Here is a 23,055-nt window from a genome sequence, read left to right as displayed (position 1 = left end):
CAGAACCTTCTGGAAGTCACTGTGTGTACAGGGCAGTCCTACCTGGATCCTGAACCTACTTTGGTCACTTAGGCTCGGTAACCTCCAGCGAGCTACTTTAACTCTTTGAACCTCAGTTTTCTCATCTGCAAAGTGGGATTAATTATACCCACTTGGGATGGTTGGGAGGGTCCTGGACAATGAATTTAAGGCATGTAGTAGGCCCTCAAAAGTAGGAGCAGCTGTTTTTCTCTCTGGAGTGTGGCCCACCAACCAGCCTCCTGTGGGTTGAGGGACCACTGTGGGTAAACCAGGTAGGTGGCCAGAGAAGTGAACAGGGCAGAAAGCGCTGGGTAGGGGTGGTGGAGACATGCAGAACGGCGGGCAATCGCGAGAGGAGCGCGTGCACCCAGGGCCTGTAGGGTGGGGGACGGCTGTGGCGGGGCGAGCAGCAGCACCCAGGCTGGTTTAGTGGCCGTCCTGAGGAACCTTGGAAGCGGCAGGAGTTGCGGCGGCCAGAAGCTCAGTGGCAGTGCCCGCAGCCTGGGTGGCACACGGGGTCCCCAGGAAGGAGTGAAGGAGCTCTAGGCACAGACCTTTGAGTTGAGGGACACGGCTGATGGGCTTCCCTGGCAGGCCAGCCACAGGCTGCTTTTCAGAGGGTCCTGGGAGGTCACTCTTTTTTGTGTCCTCTCCCTCAGAGGGGCTCCAGGGCTCTTGATCCTCTCCAGGGGTCCCTGGAAGTGCAGCCCCTTCCAAATCCGCCTCCAAATCTGCCTGTTCCTTCTGCACATTGGCTTTGATTTCCACGTGGAAGGCGAACTTGGGGGGTGTATCGTGCCCTTCCTCTGTGATCCCTGTGCTGGGCCTATCGGGCTCTGAGACCCAGGGCGCTGTGGAAACTTTGGAGAGGAAATTAACAGGGAGGGGGGTGGCACCCTGGGCTGGGAAACCAGGGGTGCCAGTGGCTTCTCTGGAACCTGTCTGGGGGAGTGGCCCACCTTGGGCTGGGGAGCTCTGTAGACTTGGGGAGACCTGGGAGGGGGGAGAGTCCTGGGGCGAGGACTCATCGATGTCTCGGTCTTCGTCGACCTCCTCGCCCCCCAGCCTCTCTTTGCCCTGGTCCCCCTTCAGAGGTGGCCTCTCCTGGCACAGGTGCCCCAAAAGCTGGTGCTGCAGCAGCCCCAGGCTACGGTGACTTCCCTTTGTGTCCTCAGGCTCTGTCTCCAAAGGCTGGTACGTGACTTCTCTGGGGCCTTCAGGCAGGATGGGGGTCCCCTGCATGGGGGACAGGTGCTGGAGGGTCAGACCCAGGGTGCTCCAGTCCGTGGTCTCATCTCCATGGCGCCCCGGCTCTCCGAGGATGCTTTCCTGGACAAGTGCGACACTGCCAGGCTCTGTCAGCAGGTGTCCAGGGGAGCTGGGCTTCAGAAGAGCCAGCTCCTCCTCGGCCCGGTCCACTTGTTTCAGACCCCACGCCTGGTGGGGCTCCTGAAGGCCTGCTTCTGGAGGAGGCAGCTGGTAGACGGGAGGATGCTGAGAATGGTCAGAGGCGCCGACGGAACCCTCGGGCTGTTTCTCTCCCAGAGGCTGCATGGAGACCCCAGAAGCTTCTCTGCCGTGTCCAGGCTGCGCCTGAGAGCTAAGCCCATAGGCCAGGGGCCTCTCACGCACCTTTTCCTGCTCACCGGGAGCTCTCAGCTCCTCTGGGTTTGAAGAAGCAGCGGTGGCAAAAGGTTAGCAAGGGTTCACTGACTGTGTGAGAGGGAATGCACTTATTTCTTGAAATAAGAAAAGGACATTTAAACAACATCACAATCCCGCACGCTCTGTGCTCACCCGTGTTGCTTTTGTTTGCTCAGAGTGAAGGCTGTCTTGGTCTATCTGCCACCAATGCTGGGTGACCCTGGGTGACCCCGGGTGAGCACCTTCCCTCCGTGGGCCTCAGTTTTCTCATCTTGGACCCCGTGACCTCCCGGGCCTGTCTAGCACTGGCATTATTCATCGCTTGTGACTCAGAACCCATCAGCACATCCAGGGCTGCCACATGCCCACCGCACAGGGCCACAGGGGCTTCTCCAGCTCTCTGGGGACCCCAAGCAGCCTGAAGATACGGGCCTCAGGTGGGTCCTGGCTTGGGCGCAGTGAGGATCCCCTCTCCTCTCCCCCTAGCTCTGTTCCCCATTTTACCAAATGAAATCATCAGGGCCCCACAAACCAACCCTGCTTCAAGCCTGTGCTCCGATAGATACTGAAAAATCTAAAATCAATCATTATCAGGGCTGGAGTCTGTGCTAATGGACCTGCCATAAGAGTCCTATAAACAGATGCATGATCTGGATTTGTCCAGGCCGTGGACCGTGGAGGGGCCTTTTGCACAAGGCGAGGCAGATGGCTGGGGCAGTATCTGCGTGGCCCAGGTGCTGGCCCGTGGGGACTGCTTTCACCTGGGCACACAGTCGCTGCATCACAGTTGCTGCATGCCGGCCCAGCTGATGAAGGGCACATTCGTTTTCTGGTTCATGCATGTGAGTCCTTAAAGCATCTGATGGCGTATTTAGGGCAGGAAACTTAACCTTTCGGTTCCTAATAGACATTTTTTTTTAAAGAAATTCCTAACCTTTTGACAAGCCTAGCTGGTCCCAACAGAATAACCCATACAACTCCCCAGTTCTCCTCTCCACAAAACCTAGGACCCCAAAGGGTTCAGGAAGAGAAAGTGATTAGATGAGGGGAGGGAAGGAAGATGGAAGAATGCATGTGTTTACATGTGTGTGCAGTTCTGGACACACATGGGCAACACGTGACTGTCCCTCTCTCCCCAGCCCAGCTGGAGTTTGTATTGCTGTTCACTGCCCACAGGCCCAGCCATGGCTCACCTCCACCTCCCAGCCTTTGTGCTGGGCCTTAGCCAAGCTCACAATCCCATTCATTTTGTGCTCCTAACATCCACCACAGTGCCTGCACACAGTAGGTGATCCATAAATGAACCCTGCATGGATGAACTGATGTTGGGGAGATGTGCCGATTTCTGCTCTTGCCAGGGTCCACGGGCACCTGCTGGGGCCCTCAGTCGGTGCCCGGGAGAACCACTCCGACAACTGAGATGCGGGAAGAAAGGTCAGCGGCAGATGCCTGAGCGTGTGCTGTAGCTCCGCTACTTCCTGTCCTTCAACTAGCCCGACAGACCAGAGGCGTTGGTGGCTGCTGGTCACCACACCCCTCCCCCACCGTATGCCCAACAGACCAGGTCTCCATCACCTTCTGGGATAAGCTTCCCTCCCAGAGCTCCTAGAAATTGCTGTTGATCAGCATGTCACTGTGCTCAGATAGACACAAGACTTTAAAAAACCCTCATTAAAAAATAAAGAGGGGCCTCATGCATGAACAGCAAGCACACCTTGAAAAGTCATCAGTATGTAATCGTACAGTGTGTGTGTTGGTGGATGAGGAACCCAGCTGTGTAATTGCACTCCTGGAGGAAGGAGCTGGGCTGGGAGAATATTCTGTTCAGTTCCCAGGATACTATGAAATGCTCGGTCAATATTAACCATCACAGTCGCCAGGGGTGGGGTCCAAGGGCAACAATATCTGGATAAGCAGGGTGACTGCTTCGGGAGTCCAGAGAAACTGTCCCCTCGCAGAAGGCCTGGTTCTCGACACACCTGCCAAAGACGGGCCTCCCCCCAGGGCAAGAGGGACAGGGCTCAGGCCTTCCCACATCTCCCGCTCCGCACATTGCGGCCCCACCTGAGACACCTTAGTGCTTCCAGAACCCCGAACACGGCCTGCCACCGCTTCTCCTTCTGCAGCCGGAGAGAGCATGAGGGAGATCTGATACCTGTGCTTTTGTTTACACGGCTCTTCTAAAATCCGGGTGTTTGCCTATGAAACAGACTGCAGGCCTTTGGCAATTAAAGTGTGCTTGGGATCACCAGTGGGGGAGGATTTCACAAGGCCTCCCTGGCCTTCTGGACCAGCTGCCCCAACGGGGGCATTACCTATCACCTTGGGAGCAGAGGCGGGCCCCTCCGTGTGTTCACAGGTGTGGTGCCGACTCCCTTTGCAGATGTCACCTGGCACCCATCTGTGTGTCTACAAGATCCTAGGCCGCTGTCAGAAAACTTTCATAGATTCCGTCAGCACAGCCATCCGGCTCCCAGAAAAGCCTTGGGCCTGACGTCTTCGTTGTTGGAATGCGTGTCAGGGCCATGTAGACACGGCCTACAATGACACTTGTAGAAAAAACTCGGATTCCCTTCTGTTTGTGGAAATAAATGCTCGTTTCCAGAGCGCAGAGAACCCTCTCCCTGCACCAGAGCTGCAACGTCATGACTTAAAAGAAACAGAGGCGGGACTCCAGTCATTTAGCACAGGGACCAAGGTTCCCCCTTATGTGGATCAGCCCTTCTAATATTTTAGGAAACTCTCTGTAAGCTCAAGAACGGAAACGTGCTTTTCCAGGTCATGTGACAGGAGAAGCACCGCCCACTCTGGGGCAGGGACCCCCCCGTGGGGGCAGGAATGTGAAGTTAGGCTCCAAACACCCTCAGAGAGATACTTCTTCAGGGGCTCCCTGCGGCCAGGCGGCCTCAGCGGTGATGCTAGACTCTGGCTGAACCCCACGCCACTCTGGAGAAAAGAGCGGCGCCTTTGCCATCTAGAAGCTGCCATATTATACAGTAGACTCTGACGTCCATTCACACAGCAACGGATAAGAAACCAACCCAGCCCACATTGTATCAGAGATCTCTATTTCCAAAGATAAAGAATCTCCAGGACCTAAAAATTAAGTTCTTAAAGCGTTTGTGCTAAATGGTTGTGGAACGTCGCTTTTCTCGAACACAGCAGCTCTGGAGGAAGGAAGTCTCAGAAGGAAGTCGCAGTAAGGCTTGAAGTGTGCCGGGAGGAGAGCGAAGAAAAGGAACGGCTGGGTGGTACCGTGGCCGAGGCCTTTCGCCTGGGACCGACCGGGGGGCATGGCCTGTGGGGGTGTCGCCTGTCGCACAGATTTGAGTTTCTGTTGTATGCTCACTCTTTACCCCCAGGTTGGACAAGGCCAGCTGTTTTCAGAACTAAACACCGTAGGAACATCTTAGCAATAGCATTAGAGCTTCTCTTTCTGTATCCGAAGAGCCCATCTCTCATAAGTACCGCTGCCTAAAAACCTCCCGGCCCCTGAGTCGGGCCCAGGTCCAGAGCCTCTTCCCAGGGCAGAGCCTGTCTGAGCCCTGCCCTGCCTCCCAACCACCTCCCCCATGCCCCGGCGGGTGGTTCTGGCCACTGACCTTGAGTCACATGTCCTGCAGCTTGGTCTTCCAGGCTGGGCGTGTCTCCAATGCCTGCTTCTTCAGCTGGTTTATGTGTCAGCGAATGAAGGAGGAGATAAAAGCACAGACAGTTATTGTGTGCTACAAACAAAGCTCTCTGCCTTTTCCGCTGTATTTCTGAAAACATTTCAAAACAGGCACCTCTTACAAGAAACAAGGGGCTGCGCCCCTGACTTGCTGAGGATATTACTGCTGGGAGCGTCGATGAAAGCGGTTCATCACACAAAACCCACAGACCTGCCAGGCAGCCGCGCTCCAGTAGGGAGGACCCGCCCCACAGTGGGCCCAGGGTCCTGCGTGCCCCGAGTGACAGAGAGGCCCAGGGTCGGGCAGGGGTCAGAGGAGCACGGAAGGACAAGGCATGGGCTGTGGACTCAGGGTGGGATTTGCCCCAGGTGCCATGGTTTCCTTCACCTCTCTGAGCCTCCATGTCCCCAGCTAGAGCCCAAGGTGACGATGCCGACTGGTCCTGCAGGTGAGTGGTGAGGATGAACGCGAGAACTTAGGTGAACGTGTTTAGCGAAGTGCCTGGTTTATGGTAGGTCGCCTAAGCTGTTCGGTTTGTTTTCTCCCAACTACAAGGGGCAAGTCCTTAATTGCAAGCCCAGAACAGGTGCTGCTGGTTAGAGGGGCCAACAGGGTCGGTGGGTTGCTTCTGAGATGTCTGGGGCTCCTGCTTCAGAACCACAGCTTACCCCAAACGCAGAAGAATGAGAAAACCTCCTGACCGCTGCATCAGCAGCCCCGAAATCAGTAAGCTTTATCACAACGCCAGTTCTGTCTGGCATCATCCTAAACCAGGATACTGCTACCGGACCACGAATATAATGTCCAGAAGAAAGAGTTTGTAAGGGCAGTTAGCCATACAGTCACAGGCACTGGCCTCATGACCCCAGGGACAGAGAGGCCACCACCCCCGAGAAAAGTCTGGGAGTTGTTGGCTGGGCCACTGGCCTTTTCTCCCAGACACGTGATGACTCAGTCTCTAGGCCTCGGACAGAGACGACAAGTTGCCACACAAGCCAGTGCTGCCGCCATGGGGTGCACCGAGGGGGGAGAAGAAAGACTCCCCAGGTCCCTGGGCTGCTATGTGATGGGCTGTGAACACCTAACCCACTGGCTGTCCCAGGGCAGCTGGGGTGAGGGGGGCAGGGGCCAGCTCGCAGGCACGACCACCCTCTGGGCCCCGCAGGCTGGTGCCGTGCTGTCCATGAGTCTAATGGTGACGGCTGCACATCACTGGACGGTGCCGCCCAGGAGGCACAGCTGCGAGCATGGATTTGGTCTGAGTCTCTGAAGACATTAAGGAAGGGAAGCTCCAAGTGGAGGCCAGTCCAGCTAAGTAGCACAGGGTCCTGGAGACAGAAAACAGGAGGATGTGCCATGATGACGTCACTGTGTGGCTCTGGGGAGTCGGCAGCTTTCACTTGCTGGTGCAGAGTTGTGACATCCTGGCCCCGGCACAAGGCAGACATCAGAGGGTGCTCATAACTCAGAGGAGTCGGCGCAGGGGGAGGCCGTGTAACAGGGCCGGGCTGTCACATCACTACACGGCCTCTCTGCATCCTCGAAGCCCCAAGAGGCAGGGGCTCCCGCCCCAGCACAGCAAGGGTTCTTGGTGGATTTCAGTGGCTCTCCTCCAATGAGAAGTTTTCACTGGGGCACCAAGATGCAGCAAATGCGCAATTGAGGCAGGCACTCAGCTAAGGCACACACTGTCCAAGTCACCAGCTAAGAAAGGGCCCCTGACTCTGAAACCCCCCACCTCACTGAGGAGGTAAAGGCTGGAGAAAATGGAGAGGAAAGTATTTTTGCAGAGGATTTTTGGGTGTAGCCACCCTGCATCTCGGTCCCAGTGAAAAGGGGTTCAAGGCACCACTGGAGACCCTTGGCTGGGTCCTCTATAGTTAGCGACTCGGCGGACTGTGGTCGGAACCCTAACCAGGAAAACCAGAGGAGGAGAGGGGCTAGCCCTGCTTTGGTGGGGGAGCAAAGGAGCGCGGTGGTGGCCCTGCTGTCAGTTTGCGAACCCCAGTTTACACAAAGAATGTCCTGACAGGGGTGCAGGCAGTGACAGTGAGGGGACGCTTTGCACCACGCCCAGTAGGACAGCATCAGGAGCAAGCCAGCCTCTGCAGAGGTGAGGCTGGAGGTGGATCTTCGGCCCCTGAGGAACAGAGGAGAGAGGAAATGCCTGTCTGAATCAAGTGCACTGGGAGGGACCCTTGCGGGGGCCGAGGGTGGGGGTGGGGGACGGGTCTGGGAGAATTCGGAAGAGGCCCACAGAGAGAAAGGGTCTGCGTTAAACACTGCAGAGAGCAGCGCCAGCCCAGTAAGAATCTTCCTGCCTCCCCGTCCTCCCCTCTCCCCAGCCCCGAGGGGAGAGGTTGCAACCCTGCAAGAGCCTTGACCTTTACACGCTGTAGACATTCTAATTAGCATTTGCAGACTCTGTTTTGTGACTAAGGTGACTGGACTGAAGTCCTTGTGATTACCCAGGAGGGACAGGAAGTGGGTTGGAGCTCTTACCCCAGGCAGGGGAGGAGCTTCCACCAGATAAACTGCAAGGGGCAAAAACCAAGTGACCCATGAGTTGTTCCTTGGCCTTCAAACAACCTTCATGGTCAAGAACGAAGCGTGGCAGGCTTCGAGAACATTCCCCTCCACCCATCTCAGAGGACCAACTCGCAAAGCCCCAACTGCTCTGCAGAGCGGATGGTGCTGCTTGGCCCCCGAAAGGGCGTCCTCAGCACACGGGGCTCAGAGAGAAGGCTGTGGCTTCCCACATGAGCCCCGTCTTTGGAAGGAAAGACAATTACACCTGGGAACATTTCCCACTCTCCACTGCTGGTGAAACCTGTCCAGAATTGCTTCGCATTGCTTGTGGAGCACCCTCCAGTCACCAGGCCACTGCAGGGACGTGAGGGAAATGAAAGCGGGAGCTCCGGGCTGTGCTGGCCACTTCCTCAGGGCCCGGGCAGCTGTCAGGTGACCCTGGTGGCCCTGTGTCCAGGGCTATTTCTGGTCGGTGCCTAGATGTCTGAGCCACCCCCATCATCCGTGCAGACAGGACAGCCTCTTCATGCCTGTTCTATGTGGATATGTTTGGAAAGGTAGTTGCAGGACTGGGTACTGGATTACATCACTGACCCCTCAGGGCTTGTCCACTTTAAGAAGACCCTCCAAAGGTGTGGGGCAGCCATCTGGACCCCCGCTGCACACTCGGTGCTCCTGGCAGCAAACCGCTCCCTGGGAGGTGACCTGGTCACAAGACAGAGTCTGAGCAAGAGGGTGGACCAACCTCAGGGGTGGAGGCAGAATCTGCCACCAGCCTGCCTCGGAGCCCTGTGGAGCCGATGTACTGAAGAGATGGGAAAGGAGAAGCTTAGAAGGAATCCAGAAGGTCCCCTGTCCCCTGGGAGGCTGGCAGGCAGCCACGGAGGCAACAGGACATCAAGGCATCAAGCTCAGAGCAACCCAAGAGTCCCAGAAGCTGGTGTCTGCCCACGTTCCTGCCTCACTTGGAGATGAGCGTGACCCCACGCACACCCTTTCCTCCAGGGGGACAGCCAGGTGCCCAGCCCTGGGGTCACCCTCACCTGTGGTTCCTTCCAGGATCTCCTTGTGGGGCTGAGTGGCTGCCCGCTCGCCGGGGGCTCCCTCATCCACTAGGGGCGCTGTCACATCTGGAAAGCACTGCAGATCACCTTTGGGAGGTCGGGGATGAGCCGCACCAAGTCCCTCACCTTGCTTCGTGGGTGGGAGCAGTGCAGGGAGGGGAGGCGGGAGGGAACTCAGCCACATGCAAAACAGCCACGCCACAAAGCACACCCAGGGCCACCCTGCCTGACGCCTCCCGGGGAAGCACATCAACATTCTGCCGCAGTGGCACTAGCCCAAGAGACACCCAGGCCATTTGCCAGGAAAGCCAGGGACAGCCCCCATGTAAACACAGCAGTGGCAGTGAGAGAGGCTGCTGGGATGGTCCCAGGGCTATTTAAAGAAGACGTTGAAACCGGATGACCAGATGACCGTTCACAGATGTTTGACCCTTAAGGCGGTGCAGGAGGAGAATGGGGACTGAGGCAGGCAGAAACTCTGGGGATAGGAACTATGGCTTTGCTGTGAGGCTTTGGGCAAGTCCCTTGTCTTTGGGTCTCAGTTTCATCTTCTGCAAAGTGGAGGTATCATTTCCAGGTGACCTCCAAGGTTTCCTCCAGCTTGCCCTGTCCCTTTGAGCCCATGGCGCATGGTTGAGAGGCACAGAGTTTCCTAGGTGGCCATGAACAGGCCCAGGGCCGTCCAGGGTCAGGAGCCTGACAACTGGCTGCAGAGGAGCCGGCCTCCAGGGCGGAGACCAGAGGTGAAGATCTGCCACCAAGAGCTGCTGCCGGCCTCTCACCAGCAGGAATGCTTCCAAACCGGCATTTGCCCCTGAGCATCACCCTGGCACACGCCCAGGCATTCTGGGCAAACACATGGAGCTGTCAGTGCTGAAAGCTTTTCAAGGGCCTGTGTCAGTTTAGACAAAGGGAGTCCATGTTAATGATGGTCTTGGGGGCAGGCGGGGTAGCTCGGCCCAGCATGGCCCCACCCTGTGGGGTGGGAGCTGAAGCTCTTGTGACCCCCACACCCACAGGGTCCAGAGTACCATGAGACTTGGTTGGAAGAGTCTCCCAGAATAACGCTGCCGGAAGGCTGAAGGCCCTGATTTGGGAGGCTGGCATGGATTCTGGCATGGGTGTTTCAGGGCTTCCTAGGGGCAGCAGGTGACTCACACAGCAGTCCTAAGGAGACCAGCAGGATGTGTCTTGCATCACTGGCTCTAAGGAGAGCGAAGAGCACCTTGCCCGGTGTTCTCTTCACTAGGCTGAGCACCTTGGGGTAGGGAAGGGCCACGCCCACTGTCTCCTCTACAGAAGCACCTCCATGCCAAGCAGCTGGCAGGCACTCGACCACCACTTTCTGAATTCATCCAAAGGTGGACGCTTGGGGAGATGCTGGGGCCAGGCTCTCACCCTGTGGGAGACATAGCAGCTGAAGTGATGGGCAGGGCTCAGAGAAGTGCTGAGAACAGAGCCTTGGCCTGCTTGGGCAGGAAGAAGAGATGGAGGTGCAGATACTACAGACTGGTTGCTCAAAAGCTGTTCTCGATTCCCTTCTCTCTTGATTTCGCCCACCGAAGAGGCTGAGAAGCCAAGTGCTTGATGTCCCAGTCTCCGTTACAGCCAGGGGTGGCCAGGAGACCCAGTTCTTACAAATGAGACCCAAGTGGAAGTTGGCCAGGTGGGGCTTGCAGGAAAACTCTTGCTTTCCTAATTAAAAGAGAATATTTTTGGTTTGAGAAAACTTTTGATTTGAGAGAATACTTTTGGTTGAAAGAAAATTCTTTCTGCTTTGAAGGTAAATGTGATGCCTGGAAGTGCAGCAGCCATCTTGTAACCACGAGGCAATAACACAACCATTAAAGATGGCAGAAGAAGACGGAACAGCATCGATGACACCAGGGACTGCCCAAGACCAGGAGTGTTATCATGTGAGACAACTACACCGCTTCACACACACGGGTGTGCCATAATTAGCTGGGTTTTCCTGTACCTGCAATCAAACTCAGTCTTGACTGATGTGGATGGGAAGCAAGAGAAGGTGGCCAAAATCAGGACGAAGGAGCACTTCAGAAAATACACGAGGAGCTTTATAATAACCTAGATACCAAATGTCTAGAAGGAACAGGCCAGAAGATGGGTTGAAACTAACATGGTGGCCAAGGTCTAGAGGCCCAGGCCAAGCCCAGTGCTCAAAAAATGAAGGATACTGATCCAAGACCAGTCCTAAAGTGTGAGCTTGAGATAGGCATTGACCTGCTCCTTTCCTCAGCCACACAGCTGCTCTGGGACCCGGTGGCTCAAGAAAGGGTGAGGTGGGTGAGGTGGGTGAGGTGGGTGGGGGCTGCGGGAGGAGTTTAAGGAGGACACCCGAAGTGGAGCAGGGGCTTTGAGGAGGTGTGCCTGGGCCCTGCTTTGCTGCAGATCCCGGCCTCTCCAAGAGTGGCTGCCTGAAAGCACACACATGGTGACAGTGCCCACACCTGGAACCAATGAGCAGGGCATCGAACCTGGGCATGGCTTCCCCCCATTCCTGAGCCAAGCCTGAGCCATCCTGCGAAGCATCGAGTGAGCGTGTCTCTCAGCCAGAGGGACAGGCAGCGGGACAGGCAGCAGCAAAGGCAGCCAGGAGGGGAGCACACAGGGGCCCTAAGCATGGCTGTCGCAGGGGAGGGGCTGGCCGAGTCCCCACCTTCGGCCGTCGGAGTGCTCTTGGCATCAGAGGTTTCAGAGCCTGCTTCCTCAGATCCACCATCGGCAGGGGTCTGCAGGGGAGATTCTGGAACATACACAGTGAGCCCCTCAGAATGGCCGCCTCTCCCCACCCCCCTTCTCACCGCAGGGGGGCTCAGGAGCAGGGTCTTTTGGAGCCAAAAATCACTCAGTGTGGAACCCAGATGGATGAAAGGTGGCCGCGTGATAAAACCACAAAGGGACCAGTCCCACCTCCCAACACAGCTGTGTCCCCACACCAGGGTCATCAGGCACAGACATGGGTGAGAAGTAGATGTCCTTGGAGAGAGGAAGCGATGTTTTTTAGGCAGCCTGTGGCTCCAGTAGAGCTGAGGCGCTCACACTGACAAGAGGCAGCAGATATCAGAGACCCAAGCCACGTAAACCTGGGGTCTTGTCTTTCCTTACTAGAGGGGTGCATGGGGGATCACTGCCTACCATTAATCAATGAATGACAAACAGAAAATACCTGGAAAATGCTCAGAGATACAACTCCTTCCTCTGAGAAGGAATTAGCTTAGGACGGACACAGTGCCTACGTCTAACTGGACAGTGGGTGTCTGGATCCCGCCACGCTCCTTTCACAGAAGGGTCTCCAGCTACCGATCAACCAGCCTTGAGTGGCCCCTGAACTGTCAGCCCTAGTATTTATAAGAAAACCGTCCTTTTGAAGTCTGAAGCCCAGGAAGCTCTGGTGTACTCTGTAACAGCTGCTCCACCTGGGGTGTGGGGTCCGTGATGGGGAGCTGGTTCTGGGCATGAAGCAGAACCCCGAGATGAAGAAAGGCAACTGGTGTTTGAGTGCGCTGTGAGATCAGACACCCCGCGCCCCTCTGGGAACGTCGTCTCCGGACACCCAGCCCTGGCCGTGCCCATCCAGCCAGAGAAGGGCTAATTCTAAACCAGCTCCCAGCACACACAGCTCCCTGGGCCTGGAGTCTGCAAACACCTGTTCACCAGCCCAAACAGGCTCTGGGCAGGGATGAGGAAGCCTCATGCGGACCAACCAGCCTCAGCTGTCAGGGCTCAGGCACACAGGCACCCTGGCCCGAACACCTGCACCCCCCACCCCGCCCCTCCCGGCCCCCAGCCTGCAGCCCTTATCATTAGCATTATCCTTGTTATCCTTGTTAAACTCCTTGGAGGTTGAAAAGAGAGAAACCCTCTTCTAAATGTGTTATCTAGAAGGTATAGCAAGTTAGCCCATTCACACTTTTTAATTCATTAGGGTGTTGTATTTTAGCAGTTAACCAGCTTTCACCCTTTGCAACTCTCTGGCTGCACCCAGTGCTGTTCCAACTTTTAGCATCTACTGAGACATTCCATTCTCTTATTTTGCAGGTGGCTGCTTGTCAGTATTCAAAATTGTCTCTGTCACTTATCTACAAATGTTGCTAGTACTGTGACACCTTCTGCCAAGTGATACCCCTCCCCACATAAAAATAACGCCTTCTAAATCCTTAGCAGCAGGAACAAAGTCTATGAGAACTACGAAAACCTTTCAGGTATTACTTGCTTTCTTGGCAAGTATATCTTTGGGTGAGCAAACTACCTTCGAATGCTTTCCTTTTATAGCAGTGACAGAAAGCTCGCAATGTGAAACTGCACGTAGGTTGACCTTCAAACAACGTGATTTGCACTGTTTGGGTTCACCCGTGGGGGGGTGGTGGTGGCTCAGTAAACACTGTAAATGTAGTTTCTCTCCCTTATGATTTTCTTACATTTTCTTTTCTCTAGCTTACTTTATGGAACGAATAAAGAATAAAATATGTATAACATATATGATATGTGTTGATTGGCTATTTATGTTATCGATAAGGCTTATGGGCAACAGTGGGTGAGGTTTTTAGGGGGTGAAAAGTTATACGTGTATTTTTGATGATGCCAGGGGTTGGCGCCCCTCATCCCCAAGTTGTTCCAGGGTCAGCTGTATGTATCATATGTCTGTTTTAGCACAGAACTTCTGATCGTGCTTTCTGTTAAAGAAGTGAGGAGTTTTAGCCAACATGCTTCAGGCAACTCTGAGACACAACATAGTAAGCTGGTTCTTACTGTACACATTGAATTTAGATTTCCCCGCAAAAAAAGAAGACCGATGAAAACCACTTTTCCTTCTGGACTTTTAAACGAATGAGATTTTTGTTTGAGAGCAGTTTCAGGTTCACAGGAGAACTGGGAAGACAGCACAGGGAGTGAACTGCCACACCCACCTTCCCCGATTGTTAACACCCTTCATTATTGTGGTGCATTGGCTGCAACATCATCTATATATTTTTTTAAGAACTTTATTTATTTATCTGTAGAGGGGAAGGGAAGGAGAGAAAGAGAGAAATATCAATGTATGGTTGCCTCTCATGAGTCCCTTGCTGGGAACTGGCTTGCAACCCAGGCATGTGCCCTGACTGGGAATGGAACCGCAATTGTGTGGTTCGAGGCCGGCGCTCAATCCACTGAGCTACACCAGCCAGGGCCATCTTCTATATTTTTGACTTTGTTTTTAAATCAGACAACCCTAAATAGAGCTCCATTTTTCACCAGCAGAATTGATCTGGGGTCAAATTCAGTGTGTTGTGATTCTAAGTTGGATTCCATCCTGAGAGATTAATGACTGAAGTTCCATGGGGACTTGACAGAAAGAGGGACGGGAGGCATATGGGGGGACATGTGGGCTCACATCCTCAGAGGAGGCCCCCCTGCTGTCCTCCTGGGAGGAGCTGAAACTTACCAGCTTAGGCTGGAGCCAGGCTGTGGCCTGGGGGAGGTCAGAATGCATCTCTGGTTGCATTTCTTGTTGCCATGACAGCAGGCAGGGAGTTCTGGGCCCGCTGGAGGTGTGTTGGGAATTCTGCTTCCCTCCCCACTGCCCTCTTGCTGAGCTTCTGGCTGGACAGCCTCTGCACCCCGGGGGAAATCATGCCCACTCTTCCTCCACTTCCTCCAGCTTGGAGCCCACTTGTCTAAGTTCCAAGCTCCTCTGACTCCGTGTGTTCCTGCCTCAGCACGTCCAGAGAAGCCAGTCTTTGAAACCCTTGCGTGTTCCTATAACCCAAGGCACCTCCCAGTGACCCACTTCCTCCAGGGAAACCTCCTGGATAGACAGATGTACCTCGAAAAGGTCCTTTCCCCCCTTGGAGCTGTACAACTTCCATTCTTTATCCCACACCCCAGGCTGCAAAGTGTGTTTTACAATTATTTTTAGCGTTAAAAGAGAAAGTAGACTGTTGGTTATTTTGTCTCCTTAGAAATGAGCCTGGGGGGTCAGGGACAGAGTCCTTCTCCTGCAGAGGCCAGCTTGGTGCTCCTGGTGGGAACCTGGGGCCGCCACGTGGAGAACAGAGGGCTGTACGCTTCCCCAACTCGATGGTCAGACAGAGAAATGAACACTGTCTCCCTTCATAGGGGGAGAGGAGGAGGCCAAGCTAATTTGGTCAAAAGACAGTATTTTAGAATATTGAGAAGTCGATGCAATGTATTGATGCAGGTACAGTAGGAATCCCAGAGCTAACCAACCTGCGGAACAGGGCCCAGCCGGCCTGTGAGGAAGAGATGGGGAGCGCGTGTACAGCCGCGTGCTTTGCATGAGGATGCACACTGATTTATAGGTGAACAGGTGTGGCTAAAGACTTGAGGGGACACCCTGTGCTACCCAGACTGACCAGCCCCTGCAGACTTTGTCACACTGCATGCACGCACGGGGCAAACGGTCCTTTGCAAAGGGGCCGCTTCAAATGGCTTCACATTTAGAGTTCTCTCGGCCCATTCAAATGATGAGGCTTCTCTCTATTGATAATCTAACCCAGGAAAGTATTTAAAACTCCTTTAAAACTCTGGCTACAAAGTCTTCCTGCCAGCCTTCTCGAAAGCAGCTGGGCTGGCTGTGACTCCCCAGGCCCTGGGCCTGCTGTGCAGGGCTGTGCACTAACCTTTCAGGCCGTGGTCCGTGTCACCCCCGTGGTCTTGCAGCACGGTGTAGCCACCCTGAGAGGGGAGGTCCTTCCTGTCCCCTAGCCCGTAGGTCCCCGCATGATCTTCCATCATGTTGAACTCCTGGCGGGGCTCGGCCATCCTGGTTCAAGGCCCACCTGGAAAAGTAAGATGGGAGGTTGAGGCTGGGATGCTGAGATGAGGACAAGTGCTTGGCGGGGGGGGGGTGGGGGGGGCAGGAGAAGTGAGATGCCACCTCCTGGGTTGATGGCAGACATACCCCCACGTCTCCACTTCCCGCCCCAGCTACCAGATGTCCAGCCTCATCCCAAACTCTGCATCCCTGCCAAAGCGTTGTTTACATGTGTGCAACTTTGAATCTACCAACATCACGTTAGTTCACATTCAGAACCACCAGATGGGCAGGTTCGGCGGGTCTGACGTGTTATGCTCAGCACATTTCCCACTTCATTAAGGAGTAACTGCTGCTGACTAGGGGTTTAATGGCTTTTTTGAATGCAGAGGGAAGGAGCCCACGGGAGAGGCAGGCATCAGCGGGCACTCCAGGTGAGGAAAATGGGGTGCAGGGAGGCACGGGCTGTTCAAGTGCATGTGACTAACTGCACAGCAGAACTGCCCCTTGACCGGTGTCCTGATGCCCCCAGCTCTGAGTTGGGTGGCACCCTGGAGGTCAAGGCTGTGGCCTCCACTCGCCTCCCTGGCTCCTACCAGGACCTCAGGTGTGCATTCTGAGGGTGGGCAGAGAAGTCCCTAGCAAGGCCCAGAGCGGGTGTGAGGCTGGGGAGCTGCATCAGGGCCCAGCCCAGATGCAGCGTCAGCTCAACAGAGCCCTGTAGGAACGGTATTTACTTGTACTTTGTTCATGTCTTTAATGTTTCTTTATTTTAAAAATAACTCATAAGTTTGAATTTCTGGACTTTTGTGTATGCCACTTTGGTCTGGTTCACTCATGCCTCTTCGGATTATTTCACTACTTTTCATTTGCTTAAAAGATTTTATTTATTTATTTTTAGAGAGAGGGAGAGAAGCATTGATGTGAGAAAGAAACATTGATCAGTTGCCTCTCTCACATGTCATGACCAGGACCAAACCCACAACCCAGGCACACGCCCTGACTGGAAATTGCACCAGCAACCTTTCAGCTTGCAGGCTGGTGCTCAATCCACTGAGCCACACTACCCGGGGACATTTAACAAACTTTTCTCAGTGGCACACAGGAGCTGGAGTGGGCAGGGCCTTTCTCCTTCCCTTCACAGGCATCTAGCTCTCTAGCTTCGGTGATCAATTAATAATGTCTCCATGGGCAAGGCGTGGAGGGCATACCTGATATCAGGTGTTCTTTAAGCGAGTTAGGAGTGGCAGAATGTTTTAAAATCTGCAGTCTTGTTTCTGCAGGTGTTGGGCAACTCATATAAATGGTGAACTACAAGGCAGATGGTGTACCTGGGGCAGACCCTCCACATAACTTTTCCAAGACTGACGTTGTTGGTGGGACTCCTGGCTTCTGGCACTGTGTTTATGAGGTCTGTCCAGAAAAACCCCAGCCATTGCTAATGAGAATGGTTTGTGTGACATCGATGTCACCTGGCAGCCAAGGACAGTGCACTGGAATGTGCATGCGTGAACAGTGATGACCTCACTGTACTAGTCAGTGGGGACAGTAGATGCCCTTGAGTGACCATGTGTACTGTGTGGCATCGCATCCAAAATGACTGAGTGAGTAGAGCAACGAATCTGCATCAAATTGTGCATTAAGCTTGAACATTCCCTCACGGAAACTATTCAGATGATTCAGAAGGCTGCAGTTATGGGCAGCTGGTGATTGGCAGCTTCATCACAACAACGCGCCTGCTCATCTGTCTCACGCAGAGTTTTTTTTGGTAAAACATCAAATCACCCAGGTGACATAGCCCCGCTACAGCCCAGACTGGGCGCCCTGCGACTTCCGGCTTTTCCCAAAACTAAAACCACCTTTGAAAGGACAGAGATTGCAGACCATTGATGGAATTCAGGAAAATATGATGGGGCAGCTGTTGACGATTGGGAGAACTGTGTGAGGTCCCACGGTGCTGATTTTGAAGGGGACTGAGGTGTCATGGGCCTAGGTACAATGTTTCTGGTAGCTTGTATCTTCTTCAATAAATGTCTAGATTTTTCATATTACATGGCTGGGTACCATCTGGACAGACCTCATATATCAGCTAGCCACTGGCATAACCATGTCCAGCTTCATTCTTCTCCCTTCTAGGCAGGGCAGGCTCGTGTGGGTGCCTGAGCTCTCTTCTCCATCCATGAGGTAGAATAAGATGCTGGCAAGATCTGGTATGGTCTAGGTATGGTCTAGGAAGGTTTTAAGAATGAGGTCAGCAAGACTTCTGCTGGGTGAAGCAGCTACTTCTCAAGAGAGGGGGCACCTGTTTATTCTGATAGAGGCTCTTGTCCCTCAGAGAGTTGCTGGGAAAGGTGTCTGAGACTGAGCTTCCCCAAACCTGTGACAGCTCCCCGAGACCGAGCAGGACTTTGTTTTGGGAAGGAAAAAGTCCCCATTCATCCCTTAAGTTTGTGATATTTAAGGTGGTGATATTCTCTGCCCTTAGATATGCTGATGGTCTGTTTCCCTTACAAAGCCCCCAATCAGAAGAACCCGCCTCTGAAAGGCTCTAGTTCCATTATCTGAGGACTCAGCTACTGCTTGCCACCCAGCTCTAGGAAGTAACGCCTTCCTCGATTGCGGCTTCCTGGTGCAGCCTGTCTGGGGAAGTCCTGGGTTCCCCACTGCCCAACTGTTCACCCCTGGGACTGGTCCACAGGTCACCTCACCTGGCTGACTCTCCAGGACCCCCACCCTGGAGGGGTGGACCTGGCCCAGGAGCTCGAGGTTTCCTAAACTTGCTGGAGATGTTACAGCTGGCCCAGGTGAGGAGGGCTGGGCAATGCAGACAAGAAGTTTAAGGAGCCCCATGGTATTGTCTCGAGATTTGATTGATCCCCTTCAAGGGCCAAGTTTACCCTCCTGGAACATGGCAGATGAAGGTGTGTAGGTAAAAGTCTGATGTGTTGGCTTCCTCTTTCACACAGTGCCCGCTGATAGCCCGTGCCACTCTGTCCAGGTCTTGGGGCTCGTTGTGATGACTCATCAAGCTCTTATTTTATGAACAGCATTAACCCTTTCTCCTATTTGTGACAGTTTCTCTAGTTGGCTGCCTTTTACTTTGGTTTCTTACAGCCCTGACCGACAGGTTTTAATTTTTATATAGTCAATCTATTTTCTTTTGTGACTTATTTCATTGCTCTATAATGCATAAAAATCATTGCCCTGGCTGGTGTGGTTCTGTGGATTGAGCACTAGCCTGAACCACAGGTGAAGTAAAAGGTCGCCAGTTCGATTCCCAGTCAGGGCACATGCCTGGGTTGCAGGCCAGGTCCCCAGTTGGGGGCGTGAGAGAGGCAACTGACCCATGCATCTCTCGCACATTGATGTTTCTTTCTCCCTCCCTTCCCCTCTCTCTAAAAGTAAATAAGCAAAACCTGTAATAAAAAAGATAATATTTACTTCTGTTTTTAGTGATCTAATTCTTTGGACTTAGTTTAGCTTCCGCAGGAAAGCAGAAAAGGTACAGGTACAAGCCTGAGTGAGCACGGATGGCTGTGCCCAACTAAACTCCACATGGACGATGAGACTGGAAAGGCATGTCATTTTCATGTGTCATGAAATATTATTTCTGTTTTTTTTCTCTATCTTTTGGAAATGTAAAGGCCATTCTTAGCTCACAGCCAGATTTGGCCTGTGGGCCATAGCTTACAGACTCTTCCTGCTTTTGGCTTTTCCAGTATTTCTCCTCTCCTAATAGTACAAATACATAGATAAATAAATAAGGGAAGTCTGTGACGTAAGTCTTAGCAAGAATCGTTGTGCATTTTGTTCACCAACTATACTCTCACTGTGGCTTTTTTTATTGGATGCTGGGTTTTCTTCAGCTGCTCCCAGAGTTTTCCATAAGATTTCAAGCCAGAAGCAGTAGAACCAAGGGTCCTTCCTGGGGCTCCAGGCAGCAGCCCATTGTCCTGGGGACGGGGGACATGCATCGGTGGCGCAAGTCCTTCAGCAGCCAGGCTGCTGGTCTGGCCCCACGGGGCAGACAGCGGGGGGGTGGGTCTCAGTGCCCTGGCTCCTAATGACCCCCCTGCCCCATGCACACCAGCACCACCCCGCAGGGCTGGAGCAAGACACACGGAGAGGAAGCCGAGTGAATTACATGGGCTGCTGGAGAAATTAAATCATCCTTAAAAACACAGGCAGCTATTCACTATGCAGAATAAATGAACTGTGTGCGTCTCCAGGGCCAACATTTTCCTCTGGGGAGAACAGTGGGATGCATGGGGAGGACTCCCCACGCAGGGGGGCTCACACACCGCCCCCTCCCGCCAGTCCCGGACAGCAATGTCCTTACGTTTATGGATCTTCTGAGTCAATGAAGCTGCAAGAGCTGTCTCTTCAGCTAGACTGGGCTGGGCAACCAGCCCCATGTTTATGTTTAAGGACCTACAGACCATGTCGAGAAAGACAAGTTCATGTCTAGAGCATCCCTGAGCATCTACTGGACTTAAGCGGAAAACAGAGCCCAGAGGGAGATGTCCTCGGAGAGCACAGTGAAGTCGCTCTTCCCCTTAGTTGTGAGACAAACACCGAGTGAGCAAGTCCTGTTGGGGTGGGACCTGTCCGTGTCACTTACTGCTGCAGCCCCAGGGCCTGGTACACAGTCAGTGGCACACTGACAAAGGAGTTTGCTCTATGTGGGCTCCTCACAGGGGTGTCACTGGACCCTCTCAGCAATTCTGTGAGGTAGCTATTGTCATTGTGATCAGCATAGATATCAAGATTGCCATTGGATAGATGAGGAATCTGGGAAGTGACCTGCCCAAGGTCACATGGCCAACAGGAGGCAATGCCAGGGTGCAAAGCCTGCATCCTGATGGAGCACCCTACTGCCCTTCATTGCCTGTTCTTCCATCTGAATCATAAAATGTTCCCCAACTTGCTGTCTGGCACAGGTCAGGGTGCAGAAGGAGCATTGTCCAAGCTTCCCACCCTGAAGCTGTGTGACCAAGTCACTTCCCTCAACCTTCGTCATCCACAGAATGCCACTCAGTGACCTCTGAGCTCCCTTCTTGCTGGGACACTTTATTCTAAGTGGGCCCACTGAGCCTGCTTCCTCCGCACCCTGGCCCTAAGCCTTTCACTGCAAGACAGCAGACTGAAAACACACAAATAAACTTGACCTTGAGGTGGGTACACAGCCCAGATTAGACATGGTCATCACCTCCCAGATCCCTGTAATTTAAGAGAGGCACACAGATGGGAAAATAAACACACCACGATCTGTCTTCCTTTGTTTTCTTATTCTTCTAAAGCAACCAATCTCTCCCTCTCCCTCCCCCTCTGCCTTTCTGTCTGATTTCCCACCTTCAGTTTTCCCAGGCAGTGGCTTAGAGGCATCTCCCCTGGCTGCTCTGCCCTCTGGGACATGGGAGGCAGTTCTGATGCCCCGTCTGCACCCCACCCAGGCCTCTGCTCCTGCCCTGCTCTCCAGGGGCCAGCAGGTTTCATCTGACCTGGGGAGGTCTCTATCTCCAGGAGGTGAAGACCAAGCAGCCTTCCTATGCCTACCACCAACCTTCCTGCTCCTCCTAATTTTCGTACCCACAGCACTGCATTTAGGTAACGAGTATCAGGTCCCAGGAAGCCTCCTGTGTCAGCCGGGGCAGCACTGGGCACTTTTTTTGGTAGTTTTGGAATATTAATAGCATCTGTTTATTTGAGCCCTGAATGTGACTCTAAGCCAGTCCCAGAGGCTTCAGAAAGAGAGAGCATCTTTGTAATACAACAACCCCATGAGAGGGATTATTAATCTCCCTTTCTGATTGAGGAAACAGGCTCAGAAAGGTTCCCTGACTTGTTGAGCGTCACACACACAGCTGGTGAGCGACAGAGCAGAGTTTCGAACTCTGACCTTTGATGCTAAAACCCATGGCTACCCTACCATTTCACACCAGTGCCTTCCCAACAGAAAGTTAAGCAAACAGCCCTTCTCCTCATCCAGGACTTGGTGAAACGACCCTGTCCCAGCTGCAGTTAGAGGTAAGGGAAAGCCCGCGTCTGGGGCAGATTTTGCGCCCGTGCTCAGCCCTGGTTCACCAAGCACCAAACCCGACGCACCGCTCCCGCACAGTCCACGCTCCCCCGCAGCCAGCGTCTAGTGGCTGAAACCAACGCTTTGCCCCCCCACCCCCCATCCATCTGCGGTGGCGGCGCCAGGTGGGGCGCTTCAGGGCTGAGCTGGAGCCCTCGCTAGGGGGCAGCAGACGCCTGGCCCGCTTGCTCACTCGCGGCAGCCCAGCTGGCCCATCAGCTTCTGGCGGGGGAGGTGGGGTGGGGGATGACCCGGGCAGCTGCCGGGCCGCCCACGGTGACTCAGCGGAATCACCGCCAACAGGCCCGGTGGCGGTGGCTCTGTCTAAAGGAGACTCGCCCTTAGACCCTGTCAAATTAAAAATCCAAACAGGAGTGGAGGGTAGTGATACTGTACAACTTTGTGAAGCTGCTGAAAATGCTGAATTGAACGCATGAAAGGGTGAATTTGATGCCGTGTGACATACCTCCACGACGCTGTCATTAAAAAACAAACACCCTCAGTGCATCACTTTTAGATAGCTGAAGATTAAGTAGGGATACATCTAGAATCCAAAAATAGCCTTAACCAGAATTTGTTCTCCAAGATGACCTGTGGCCCCTGCATCCAGCCGTCTCTTCTCTGGCCCCTCTCTCTGCACCGACAGGGATCGTGCGTGCCTGCATGGGGGTGGGAAACAGGATTCCTCCTGCTTATGGGAACCGGGCTTCCAGCATCTCCAGGTGTTGACCCATCTAATTCACACAACTGCCTCCACTGTTACACACGCTTCTACAGGTGGGGAAACTGAGGCAGACAGAGGCTGGGTGAGTTGCTCGAGGTCGAACAGCAGGCACGCCATGGATTCAGGGCTCGAGACCCAGGCAGCCTGGCATTGGAATCTGACCCCTGTAAGCCAACCGATACCACGATTAAATCAAGCAGTGACTGAAATACCAGTTTAGGAATATCTTTGAAAACTTTGTGTTTACATTCTGTTCTTTAATGCTCAGGGCCCAACCATTTTACTTTCAGGTGGACAGATGAGTGAAAGGGCAGGCCTCCTGAGCTGCGGTGGAGGCCGGGTCATCAGGAGGAAATCCCTGTACTCAGGCAGCCGGGAGCCAAGTTGTCCCTAAAGGAAGAGAAAGGGCCTCAAGGGCTTAGATCAACACCTTTGAGGCTGGGTCTTGGCAACCGCGATACTTCCGACGCTCTTCACTAACTTCGGTCCCAGCGGAGAGCTGTGCTTCCTTTGGTCCGGTGTCTTCTCTCCTGCCACCAGGCCCTGCC

The 23,055-nt window shown here is 53.8% G+C and overlaps 1 protein-coding gene across 16 annotated transcripts in view; it reads right to left on the bottom strand.

The window, feature by feature from the left end:
• Positions 1-23,055, bottom strand: part of MAPT (microtubule associated protein tau) — a 91,208-nt gene that overhangs the window by 30,296 nt on the left and 37,857 nt on the right. For 3 of the 16 annotated variants that reach the window (XM_037070380.1, XM_037070376.1, XM_037070379.1), the window contains exons 2-6: positions 15,571-15,729; positions 11,607-11,693; positions 8,909-8,995; positions 5,268-5,333; positions 576-1,685 (exon numbers count right to left, since the gene is read on the bottom strand). In XM_037070380.1, the coding sequence (XP_036926275.1) occupies positions 576-1,685; positions 5,268-5,333; positions 8,909-8,995; positions 11,607-11,693; positions 15,571-15,712 (1,492 nt within the window). In that variant the 5' untranslated portion in view covers positions 15,713-15,729. Of the gene's footprint in view, positions 1-575; positions 1,686-5,267; positions 5,334-8,908; positions 8,996-11,606; positions 11,694-15,570; positions 15,730-15,851; positions 15,941-23,055 lie in introns of those variants that run through there. The other 13 variants (XM_037070385.1, XM_037070387.1, XM_037070389.1 and 10 more) reach the window with 7 other exon arrangements.

The sequence above is a fragment of the Sturnira hondurensis genome, unplaced genomic scaffold (assembly GCF_014824575.4).
Source record: "Sturnira hondurensis isolate 20B ecotype Veracruz unplaced genomic scaffold, ASM1482457v3 Scaffold0018728, whole genome shotgun sequence".
NCBI classification, from domain to species: Eukaryota; Metazoa; Chordata; class Mammalia; order Chiroptera; family Phyllostomidae; genus Sturnira; species Sturnira hondurensis.
Note: the sequence above shows the minus strand (reverse complement) of the source record. Positions and strands in the feature narration are given on the sequence as shown.